The sequence below is a fragment of the Zosterops lateralis genome (genome assembly GCF_965231275.1).
Source record: "Zosterops lateralis genome assembly, chromosome: 8".
Classification (NCBI taxonomy): domain Eukaryota; kingdom Metazoa; phylum Chordata; class Aves; order Passeriformes; family Zosteropidae; genus Zosterops; species Zosterops lateralis.
The window spans coordinates 20938333-20951518 of record NC_139768.1 but is presented as its reverse complement, the minus strand read 5'-3'; the positions used below and the strand labels follow the sequence as shown (position 1 = coordinate 20951518).

The window sequence follows — 13186 nt, the reverse complement described above, 5'->3', positions numbered from 1 at the left end:
TATTTCAGAATGTTAACAGTCACCTTCTGAGAATATTTCATATTAGCATTTTAATATTCACTGCTTTCACGGTAGTACCAGCATTAGACAATCAAGAAACTAGATCTTGGGCCCTATCTGCACAGGAAAATTGAAGTATAATTGAATTATAACTTTTAAGGTAAAAGCCCAGCTAGCAAAAGTAACAATGTCAGTGTAGATGTAACAGTAAAACCTCCAATAGGGCCATTCAGCCCTGCACTCAGTGTTCCCCACAGGCCAGAGCTCATCACTGGCTTGTGCAGAGGCACACGTCACTGTGCCTTCACTAATGTCATTATCTCACTAACACAATTAAAGGTAGCACTGATACCCCAATTAGGGCTGGAATCACATCTGGGTTCACCTGGACAGGCACAGCCAGGCAAGAGGAGCGAGCACGAACAAAACAAATCCATGTCTGCTCATGAACACACATTTTCTGGCAAGAACAGAGGAGATTTACTCAGTTTTGAACAGCTGTGGGCAGCAGTGTCCCCTTACCAGGTAGGGCCTGGCACTCCTGCTGCCTCTGGTCCCACTGGCAGTTCAGGTGCAGGGAGCAGCTCTTGCAGCTTGTCAGTTTATTGCAGATCTGCTCATTCCTCACATGACATTTCGTGTAGTTTTTAACTGACTGTAAAAACAAACAGACAGAGCAGCATCTTAAACATACATCTATTAAAAAAAACAGAAGTCAAAACTGAAATACAGAGTAGGTGGATGGCTCCCAGAAAGTCATGGCCACCTAAAAGCTAGGCTGAATTTAAGCTGCTTATCTAGAATCCTCTACCAGATGCAGAATGCATCCCTGGAGCACAAATCACCCCACTTGTTCTACACAACCATTAGTGTCAATTCCCTGTAGAGAAAGCAGGAAGAGCTTAAAATACTAAACGAAATATTTATTTCTTAGATAGTTTAGGGTTATATTTTCACTAAATTATTTCATCCTATGCAGGTAAAAGCAAGAAAAATAGTCAAACAACATTAAAAATGGCACAAGGTGCAAAATAATTACTTATAACTGACCGAAGGTACAAGAATATGCTCCACACATGGCATAAAACTGGGGATAACTTTATTCCTTTGGTACCTTAATATACAAGAAAAGCAGTAAACACTGAAAGAATTAGTATCTGGGGTCTTCTATTTGGTTTGGTTTCTTTCCTGAAAGCTAAAGTCTTCCAAGTTAGGCATTATGAATACAAATCTTTCTTCCCTCTGCATAGTACTTTTAATTAAGACATTGTATTGATACCTTATTTAACGAACAGCCCTAAATCCTCAGCCAATTCATCAGCTCACCTATAAGGCTTTCTCTACCAACTTAATTTCAAGGCAATAATTAAAAGTCAGACCTAATGCAAGACAGCTTTACACTCACAGAACAGCTGAGATTGGAAGGGACCCCTGAGAGTCTCTCTTGTCAAATCCTAACAAGTCTTGTCTCTCTTAAACAACAGAAGATTAAATTAATACATGGCAGCAAAAATGGACTGCACTTAGATAGCAAGTGTATCATTTATTGACAAAGTTGGTTGCTTTCCTTTCTAATAGTCTCCTGGAGTATGATTAAACAACTTATAAAGGGATTGCATGACAGTAAGTCACACAGTGGTTGGTACTGGAATATGGCAGTGATAGAGCAGGTGGAAGAAAAGCTGTCTCCTTCCATTTCTGTTTTTTTAAAGTTCTGAAATAATGCATTTGTGAAAATGAATTCTCAATCTTATACAGAACCAGCTTCATTTCTGCTGCACAACACTGCTGTTGAGGCATTTTATTTTATTTTATTTTATTTTATTGCCTTTATTGGATCAGATGCCCACCAGTAAGTTTATTTTAAGAGGTCCTGACTTCTTTCTGTTCTGTAGGAAAGGCTACTGTGAAGCAAAAATGACCAGAGAATCAGGTCTAGGTGCAGGCATCTACACCACAACATGAAACAGCCAAAGGCAATGCCAGCAAGTAACAGACTGTCTATCTAGGCCAAAAATGCATACAACAGTAAAGCACAAAAAAAATATCTTTGATGCAAACCCATGTTTATTTTCACTCAGTCATGAAACATATTCACAAAACTGCCTGAGAGATACTTTAAAGTGAATTTTAGAGCACAAGTAACCACCATCTGCTCATTTACAAGACCTCAACTAATACTCACTTTTAACACTTCATTTTGACATACCCTTAAGCATTCAGATTTCTTTTTTAAAGTATCTGCTCTTCAGTGGTATTATACAGATTACAATTTTCCACCTAAGCTGAGATATTTGCTCTATTACTTTCTAATCATGAAGCTTGTTGTGTGGTGGTTATTTAATGTTTAAAATAAAATTCAAAGTACTAGTGACTGTTCTATAATAATGTTCTTTGTTGTATTCCCTTATTCCCAGCATTTATTTCCCTTAAATCCAATTTAAACACTGCTTGCCTGAAAATCTCATTAGTTCAATGTAGATGTGAATCCAATAGGTAATTCATATTAACACAATATTAAGGTTATAACTTAAACTACCAAACCCAATGAAATTCAGAAAGATGACAGTCCATCTGTTACAGAACTTCTATATTGCTGTAGGATATTTATAATGTTTACACACCAAAGCATGAGTAAATCATGTTACGTATAAAGCCTCCCTCATGTCTGATTTACTTAGATTTTTTTTAAGCACTGATCCTGATATAGTAGTATATAGACAGACTTATGAACTACACTGATTTTCTGAATATTTACTGGAGAATGAAAATACTACAGTAGTTTATCTTAGAATTTCAGAAATTGCTATTAAATTATGTACCTTTCTCCTCCTCCTGGATTTTTCAGGTTAACAGTATAACCTTGTCTAGTTTGCTGAGTGTAAATGTAAATTATTAATTTATAGATTTGCTATTATTTTCCTGAAGCTACTCCCAAAACTTGCTAGTGGTTACTTCTTACTCATAAATTTTCTTTATTTCCTCCAAGATAAATTTGATTCTATTGATTCTATTCATATTTCCTTCTACTACTTTATAGGTTTCCTCTTGACTATTCTTTGCATTCCTTAAATGTAGGCAGATTGCCATGAGTACTATTATTGGTATTAGTGTATCATCCAAGGACTACCATTGTGAAAGGAGATTTCTGGAAGCAACGCAAACATTACAAAAAAAAAAAAAAAAAAAAAAGGATTCTTGTCTTTAAGCCACTGCGTAAAAATATTTACTAATGTAGGACTATAGGTCTCTTTGAAGCCTCCTCTAGTATCCCATTTCCTCAGATGTTCTTTATCATCCCCTTCATTGATTTGACAATGTTTGTTTTATGTTGCCACACTCAGATAAAGAACACTTTTAAATCACACTGCAATCTGTATTTAGGTAACTGTCATCGACTGGGGCTTTATTGTATTGCACGTGTGGAGACCAACACACAAGAAATTCAGAGCCTGCTCCTGGCAGTAAGGGCATGTTCCTCTCAGTCAGAGAGGAAACATTTTCCTGTTGTAGGAATGTGCCCCCCTTGGAGCTTTTGAAGGCAACAGCTTTTTCAAAAACGCAATACAAGGTGGAGGCAGAAATAAAACAATTTGTCTGTGCCTCAACATACATAAGGCTCTCTTTAAGGCTACTTCATCAATTCTTTTTTGCTCTTCAGAAATTGAATAAAATTGACAAAGTAAATTTTTTCCTCTGAAATTCAATCTCTCTCTGGTCTTCCTCAGTAAAGAAAACTGTATTCTGTTGCAATCAGTCAGCCCCCTCCAGCTATTTACCATTTTATTTGGTATTTTATTTGGTAAAGTACAAGAAGATTTTGCCTTCATGAAGGAGCTTACTCTTCCATTGTACTATATGAAAAATGACACCTTGTAAAGGTGGATCAATCCAAAATTAAATTAATCTCTCCCACAAAGCCTTTTCTTTTTTCTTTTTCTTTTCCTTTTTTTGGTAAAGACTTGTTTCTGTTACAAAATACAGTCAGTTTTCTGCACAATGTGATCAGCAGCAAGAGAGTATCATTTTCATAGGATGTTAGATAAAGCATTTTATGTGCAGACATAGAGAGTGAATACAGTTTCATAAACATATTAAGCAGATACAGATCAACCAGGCAATGACATGAGATATGAGTATGATATAAATTATCTATATGGCCTATACCTTGATGATGCACAAGTCTGCAGAGTAGGGGAATACAGTGTCCTGTAATGGGCTGGCTCATATCAGAGGGTGAGCACAGGCAGATCTAGGTGCATCATCAATGTATTAGCACTACTCATGAAGTCCATCTGTCCAGCTAGAGTTATTTCAGGGAAATGTTCATAGTTTATAGGCCTTCCAATCAGCAGAGTAGCCACTGCTTTGCAGATATCTGTGACCATGAGGGCAATGCCAAACTGGCTGACAGCATATCTTTAGTAAACTGGCCAGTTTCCATGAGGCAACAGCAGCAGATTCTAAAATATTACTTGTGTTTCACCTGCAGTTCTACAATCTAAGTTATAAATCAAAGCATTTGTACAGCTCCCTCTGATGTTCCTAAGTCTACAGCTTGTTATCCCATATTACCATCACAGTGCTGTCACAACATTTTCATTTGTGGGCCTAGTCAAGAAGTAGCAGTCTATGAAAATGGATAATCAGCCTGATCCATTCTGGTTTTCCACATGGTGCCATTCTGCTGATGCTATTTTGGTGGGTTTATATCGAAGCTGCAAAAGTCTGCCTGCATCATCTCACAGCCAACAGACTAATTTTGCAACAGCCACCTTCCATTTCTGATAGCATCTCTTTCCAGAAATCATTTTGATAATTTTTGCTACCCCATTCTTCAGTAACTACACTAACAGCCTTTGCCATCCACTTCAAACCCTGAATAAAAGACAGGAAATGATACAGAGCAGACCAGTGCGTCATTTACTAATTAAGCTGACAATCTTAGTCATGAAAGGTTGTCAAAGAAGGACACTGAACCAAGAAGCTTGTGCTAAAATACCTAGTGCTCCACATTTATTAGGGATCATTTATTAGAAATGAAGATGGTCTGCTCCTTAGCAACTATTCCTTGTTCAAGGGCTGAAAATCAGGGTTAGAAAATTAGCACCTAATAGAGAACAAAGTGTCAGGAAAAGAAGGGCCCTTGAAGATCACAAAGGAAACCAACCATTAGTGCCTGGAATGTGAAATCCTCTGACAGACTTATAACACGGCTACTGATGAATTTGTGTCTGCATTGCTTTTATTAGTAGTGACTTGCTACAAATGCCAGTGATTAGAGCTGGCTGTGCTCACTCTGAACGGGCGAGATTTGAGTCACAGTCAATCCAATTCACACCTTAATTTGTCTGGAGAATAAGATTGATTTGCATCAGGTTCAAGCCAGAAAGCCAGATACTTTTACTAATGAAAGTGTATAAAGAAAGGATTTTGAACTCGAGTACAGCCAGGTGTCTGTGGATGGCTGAAAAGCATTAGGAGGCAAAATTTATAAAGCTGAAATACTATTATAAGCTTGACAAAAATCAAATGAACAAGCAAGAGATGCAGCAGCTGGTGAACAACAACATAAAGTATAAAACATGGCACTAGGCAATATTAGAAAGGAAAAACTATAAACCTGCATGAATCTATGTGATCTGATTGCTTGTACTTTAAAAGATCAGAAACAAATCATCACAAGGCGGTGGACCTCATGGTTACAGAAGCTGATATTCCTTTAATGAGATGACAAGTGACTCCATTACAAAGAAAACCATTTCTCTGGTGATCAATGATCAGAAGACCATGACTAATGAGACTGGCCTGGTCCTGTTTGAAAGGGAAAAAACCAAACGGCAACCTTGATGGGATTCCATGGTTTCTGCCTGCCTACTGTATACCACATATGCACAAAATCTCAGTTAATAATGACTGTGACTTTTTGAATGTCATTAATTAGAGGATAGTAGTATTTGTCTTAAGAAATATATAGTAGGCAACACAATCCTCAAGAATACTTGTTTTACCTTTATTTATTTTTTTTTCTGCAGTCCAACTCTGCCTTCTGCAACATTTTTAGTTCAAAAGCCTGGCAAACAAGTTTGCTTGTGTTGAAAACCAGCAACTACTAGTCTACTAAACCTGGAAAAGTACTGGTAACATGCTCAGATCTATGAGGACTCACCATGCTGCAGTTACTGTTGGCTGAGATGCACTTCTTGTCGTCGCACCACTGGCAGCCGTTGGTGTTGGCGGTGCAGCTGGCGCAATCGGCGTAGCGGTAACATCTGTCGTCTGCAGCAGCTGCCACACACACCCAGCAGAAACGGCCCCCACGAGGAGAAAAACGCCACATTTTAAACACTTCCTCGGAGCCCTTTCTGTTACATCCTTCATTTGAACTCTAGCCATTCATAAGGGTTTAAGCTACTGTAGGAAATTAATTCTATTCGGTTAATAGGATTTGCTGCTTTAAAAATTCCTTTAGTAGCGACTGTATTTGAAGGTTCGTAAGTCTCGTATCAACTAAAGGAATATTCACTGATTTACAGTATGCAAGCTCTTCTAGCACAATGCAAAAGTTAGGAGTATGAAAAACTTCTTTCAATTATTTCTCCTTCACTCTTTTAACATGGAAGAAAGATCTCTTCAAATGTCGGATTCTATAAAAATATTAGATGGCTATGCATGAAGACACTATAACAGTAGTAAATAAAACTATCTAAGACAGATATGAGCAACACATGGACCTTTTAAATCTTTTTAAATTAATTTATAAACCTAATAATAACTGGTAAGTTAAAGCTCTGTTCTTTATCTATGAAAAGTATTTGAAAAAGAGTCAATGTTATATTCTTAATAATGCGACTTGGACTAAAATTTATGTTATGTAAAATCATTTAGGATGCAAATTATTACTTCTGTTTAAAGGAAGCAAAGGTTTTAAAAATCACCATGATGCAAAATAGGAGAATTTGTACCATCTCCTACAGTGATTACCATGTTTAATTCCTGTTTGGTTTGGCTCCTTTAGTTTCAGGTTCATGCAAGCTTAAAAGATTCTCTTGCCAGGGAAGTCCTGTCATCCCAGAATCGGTCTTTTGAAAACCACTAAAATTTCTGCTTGTCCTTTAATATTGACCATGAGCAGTGTCTCAGATGATAGTCTCAAGCAGGTAACAACTGAGCCAAAAATATAAAAGAATTTATGAAAAATTGGCTTTTGGCAAAAAATTACCACCTGGAACAGGAAGAATTTGACAGCATGAAAAAGTGCTGTTCACACAACTTCTTCAGAACTGGAATTATACAGACCTCATCTCTTCCAAGTTGAGCTGTACTTTATTTCCGCTGCACCACTTGTACTTTAGAAACTGCTCCAATTTTTTTATTTTCCTTCAAAGCTTGTCTATGCTTTGTTTTGTTTGGCTTTTATAAACACCTGTTGCTATGATCAGCTTTTTATAAGATCCACTTTTATCTGTATTACTTTTGAATTTAATGCCACAAGATTTTTTCTTTTTCTATATAGATGAAACGTTCTAGACTGTAGATCTCAAAGTTCTGAAATGGTACAAAAGCCATTTTCCAGAAAACTGTACCTGGATAATGTCTTTGTTATATTATGTACCTTCTTTTTTTCCTGAGTTTGTGATGTTATAGCCAGTCTAGAAACAAGTAAAAGCTATCAGAAAAATAAAATGTCTGGAAGTGCTGATTAATAGCAGTGCTAGTAACTTTTCAACAAACATTAAACACAGACTGGCAGTTTAATTGTATGGCACTTTGTACACACAGCACACAGCCAAAGTTTGGGAAGCAATTTTACACACTGTGCTGAAAGGAAAGATGCACAGAAAAAAATAGCAGGTGTAGCATGGATAAATATTCTGTTCATGTGACATAAAAGAACAACACTTTCACAAGCAATTTATTTGTGACAAGCCAAAATGCTTAGGAATAGGTTGGAACAGTTATTCATAACAGTAAATTGCTGTTTCATACAATACAGCCATCACAATGCCACAGAGAAATTCATATGACAAACTTGAACCCATCTGACACACTGCAAAGGGCTTGTTTTCCTCAGGTTCTTTTCCAGCTGTGCCTGTACTATATTCTTCTGTAAAAATGCTCCTGTTTCATAGGTAATGAAACTGCTTGAAGCAGTGATGCTTTCCTCTCTTACTGGTACATACAGGTATGGGAGTGCCGTATGCCCACAACACCAGGCATCACTTGCAGTGCCCGTTTGTACTCTCACTGCTGTTCTGCTCTCCCTTAGCACCTTAAACCTGTTCTCTTTTGCATCTACTTCCCTGCATGTAAAATACAAAAGATTCCACAACTGAATGATTCTTTTAAAAAATACTCCATCTGTCTCTTGTTCTGGGTATTCTCACAGGGGAACACTTAACATTCCAGTCACCACTTCCACATGGTTACTTCTTTGTGGGTTGCCCATCCCCATCTCCTACACTGCATTACAAACCTGGCTAGAATTCACTTACCTGTTTTCTTGGGACATTTTGCTCTAAGGATATTGTTAGCATGTCCAGATTCCCAAGATTCACAATGTTTCTTGTTCCACAGACACCTGATTCCTGGACGGGCATTTTTGCACAGCTCTTCATCTCTGAATGCTTCACAGTTGGGAGGCTTGTACACGAGGATGTCATTCAGCAGAACACTTGAAAAACCCCCAAATATATACATGGACCTATTGGGAAAAAGCAAGGAAATTTAACTGTTACTGGAGACACATTTTCTTGATTTCTATCTGTCTTGATATACAATTTAAAACTCACATAGTATTATTATTTTTAAAAAAATCTTATTCTTTCTCTAATAAAGACTCTATCAGTGGCACCTTTATTGATTACTTTTTCAATTTATTTCTCCATAGAAGTTGAGACTAGCAAAAAAATTGTTGAAAGCTCCCTGTGCTGTATGTATTATGGAGTGGCATATTCTAAATGTCTGGGGGAAAAAAATGAAGAGCTTTGCACTCATTTTTGCAGTTAGATATTGAGAACAGAGCATGAAATATGGGCCTGCAGAAAACAAGAACATTCTTTTCAAGACAGGCAGCAACAATTGGCAAGATGGATATTCCTTTTTGGTAACATTTCTGGTGCTGTAGCTGCTGACATGGAAACAAAAGACTAAACCTGAGTCCTCACCCTTCTCATTAAAACTAAGAACAGTCTCAGGTAAAATACAGTAACAGAAAACCTCTGTATCTGTTGTATTATATACTCCTTAAACAGAATTAATCACAGAGTTACCAATACGAGAAATCTGGAGAGTGTCTTGTATTGCACTGTTTTGGTACCAAAAACCGTAGCAAAAATACCAAGTTCTTTTAAAAAAAAAAAAAAAAAAAAAAAAAAAAGGCATTTTGAATGTAATTCATACTAAGTGACAGTTCTCAAAGTATCAGACATGGCTTGGACGGCATAAAACACACAAATCATAATGAAAAACTCTCAGTTGCTGAATTCATTAATTCCAAGCAATTTTGTCTTAATAAATAAACCTGTTCATTGATTAATGTCAAGTGCTCTGTGTACATACTTACAATTTAGTGCTATTTTTGTTAAAAGGTATCACACTTATTTGCAGCGTTACTCATTACCTCATTTCTGACTTATACAGGATCCTTATACAGAGAATCCGTAAGTTGCCCACAAATACTTAAGTAGTGATTTTATTAGTGTAATGAATAATGTAGAAGAAGTAGAATGATCTATAGCACTGCAACTTCAGATACTAGGCCTGTTGGCAACCAGCAAAACAAAAGCTGAGACAAGTAAACAAGACATGTTTCTTTAAACCTGACAAGTTGTTTCCTACAACTTTTTCAACTTAATACCATCTAGCTGCTGGCAGGCTTTTTATCCTTCAGGTGGTAAAGATGATAACTGTATCAGTATCATCAAAATCTTCCCTTTTCCCCAGCAAATTTGAGTTACATGGTTATTTTACGATTGTAGAAGAATGAAGAATTATAGCATACTGCAAAGAGAAAAAGATTTCTCCCATCACACCTAAGTGAGGGTTATAGCTGGTACCAAGTACCAAATTCAGTGTAGCCCTCAATACTGAGAAAACACCTCAGTACGCTGCAACATTCACCTAAAATATCACTGAACACATCCCACAGCCTGGCAGATTGGGGATTAGCTGTACTGATTACCTGATGAGCACTACTTTTCCTTTTAATAAGTTACATCAGTTCTGTTATTGAACCATATTTCATTTAAGTGTGATTTCTGCTATGTTTTATTCCTACAGAAAAATGGCAAGGAAAATTTAAGAGACACTTCATTTACCCATTACTGACAACAGCAGTGTGACCAAATCTGTTGACATCTCGATGCAGATTAGGTTTTGGTAAAATCTTCCATTCATCACAAGCTGAAAGGCAAAACACCAAGCATATATCAAATAATTTGAAAAGTTTTCAGCAAAATACATGTGAAGTATATTTTAACTACTCAAGGATAAATCAACAGGTTACTCCTTTTAGATGCATTTTGGAGTGGATGCTCCAAGAACCTTTCAGCAACACTGATCTATGTTAACATTTATCAAGACCACAGGACATTCATAGAAGAGTCACTTTATTACATGTACAGTTGTCTGCATTCACAGCCAGTTTCAACACGCACAGCAACAAGCCCTGCCATCATTGTTATCAAGGGATCAGTAACATTGCCTTCATGTTTACACACTCTCAAATTAGCTAAAGAGTTTCAATTTATAATTACTTCATGGACTATCTGTGGCAGTGAACTTGGTTCTTTTCTTAAGTGTTTTAAGATAAAATATCACTCCTCCAGCTGTGCAACCCATCTCATTGCCTTTTGTTATCTTGATTTAAGTATGCTACTAATTACTTTCCACATACTTGAGAGGAATGTTGTATCAGGATCACCACAACAAATTAATTATTCAAGCACATTCCTTTTAGAACTGCTGTACACAAATGTAGTTTTGGTGTGGTTTAATTTTTATTTCCTAACTAGGGTTTTAGTTCTTTAGAACAATTACTCCTTTCTTCATTATTTCCTACTTAAACTTTACTGACTTCATATATTCAAATCCCACAGTAATAGAAATAGAGAGCACCTACAGGTTGAAACTTCAAGGAAAACCCTATAAAGTAGAGTACGGAAAGTACTTTTCTACAGAGCAAGCAGAACTTTCGTAGAATTTATCATCATTACACATTTTGGAGACAGATAGGGCAAGGTTTCAGGAAAACTATAACCCTAATATGAAAGTTTTCTCATTAAAAAAAAAATCTGCCATACACACAAAGATAAGGATTACATCCCAGTCAAAAAGGAGTTGAAGGGAAAGAGGCCTCTCCAATTTATTCCAAATAAAAGCATGGCTTTATTTATACATACAAACACTTCATTTTAAGTCAGAGGTAAAGCTCTCAACTTGGACACTAAGAAAAAAAAAGAAGTATCTGTTTGCTCACCACACTCTCCATATTACAGACAAGTGGATAGAGTACTGCCTGAAGAAGCTGCAGAGTCAGAGTTAGTTAGTAACACAAGGAAGCATAAGTGTCCTAAAAAGATCAACAATTAGAAAAGGTTGCTGGCAGACAGCAGGACTGTTGGGAAAACACCTGAAAGCTGTTTCCGAAGTCCTAATGCAAGAGAGGTTTTACATAATAGTACTGAGTTCATTCACCTGTAAGATTCCAATGATAGGCACATCTAAAGAAGGTATATGTACTTAATATCAGACCACATATTTCAAAATTTAAAATAAAAAAAAATAAAAAAAAAAAAAAGAAGAAAACAAAAAAACAAAACCACCACCAAATCCCAAAAAAGTGATCTTCCCTCCTGTAAGAGACTTAGAAATCAGAATTGCCTCAAACACTACTAAGATCACAGAAAGACTTGGCCCTGAAGATAAGCAAAGAATGGGACTGACTATGGTCTTGGCAAAGTCTGGATAGCACATCCTGGGAAATGCATCCAGACAAAAATTCCCACTGTGGCAAATAAGATCTGTCTCTCTTGCTCAGTCTTGTTAATCTCCTTGTCCCTCCCCTGCTTCTTTCCATCTCTCACTCTCTCTCACATTTGCTGTTAAATAAAATCTGTGCTATTGGCTTGGGCATATGGTCTTTCTGCACCTTAATTTGAGTATCTCTCAATATTCAGATCATAACCCCTCAATCCTCAGCTTAAAAAAATCAGAAATGGATGTTAGGAAATCCAGGAGGAACAAACTGTCTTCCAGGCTGATCTTGTTCCCACTGTCAGAACAGTTCAACTATGCCAGTGCTGCTGTTCTGGCACTTCTAACGCAGAAAATTATTCACAGCAGAAAATTATTGACAGCAGCACCTTGTGCAGTCAGCATCCTGTTAGCAAAGCACGCTGGAGCATCTCGGTGCAAGCTCACACAAGGAAGGACTGGGCACACAGGAGGGGCTGGGACGGCACAGCTATGGCAGCAACACTGCTAAATCAGCTCAGGATTCCACCAAATCATAGCCCATCAAGAGAGCCAGTGTGAGATTGGCTGTGATAAATAAATCAATTACACTGCTTCATAAATTGGAAACAGAAACTAAAAGCACATTATTACTGGAGTAACGCAGATGGTTCAAAGAGCAATCATTTTGAAATCAGGTGGCGGTCTCAGAATGGAATTAGCAGTGTGAAAAAAGTATAGCAAGTTTAATTTACTGTCTTACAGGAGCAACACAGCCCAAAATTCTTACTTCTTTCTCAATTCTACCTTCTGCCACTATCACTGTTAAGATTATATTATCATAACACTATGGAATTATTAATACACTTCATCTTTCACAATTGTTCTTTTCTTACCTTCTCTATTTATGTAAGTATGTCCAAGCCAGAGAGAGGTTGCTGAAATACTTTCAACCAAAAAGACTGCAGCACTAGAACACCAACTATCTGCTTATGATTGTAGTTTCTGATGAAGTTGGGAGTAGCATTAAATATAAAAGTTGTGTATGACCCATATCCATCCATAACACTGGCATTTGATGCCTCCAGGGTGTTTGACTTATGAAAGAAGCTCAGACCAAGAGCAATATTATTTATTAGCATAAAGGGATCAACAGTCTGACCATTAATTAAAAATCTAATTCAAGAAAATACTTCCATTTTAAAAGCTACCAAAAGCAAGTATTTTAACA

General features: G+C 36.9%; 1 protein-coding gene across 3 annotated transcripts in view; it reads right to left on the bottom strand.

The window, feature by feature from the left end:
- Positions 1-13186, bottom strand: part of ATRNL1 (attractin like 1) — a 442299-nt gene that overhangs the window by 337371 nt on the left and 91742 nt on the right. For all 3 annotated transcript variants that reach the window (XM_083866025.1, XM_083866026.1, XM_083866027.1), the window contains exons 11-14: positions 10320-10404; positions 8496-8704; positions 6170-6288; positions 523-655 (exon numbers count right to left, since the gene is read on the bottom strand). In XM_083866025.1, coding sequence (XP_083722151.1) covers positions 523-655; positions 6170-6288; positions 8496-8704; positions 10320-10404 — 546 coding nt within the window. The remainder of the gene's footprint in view (positions 1-522; positions 656-6169; positions 6289-8495; positions 8705-10319; positions 10405-13186) is intronic.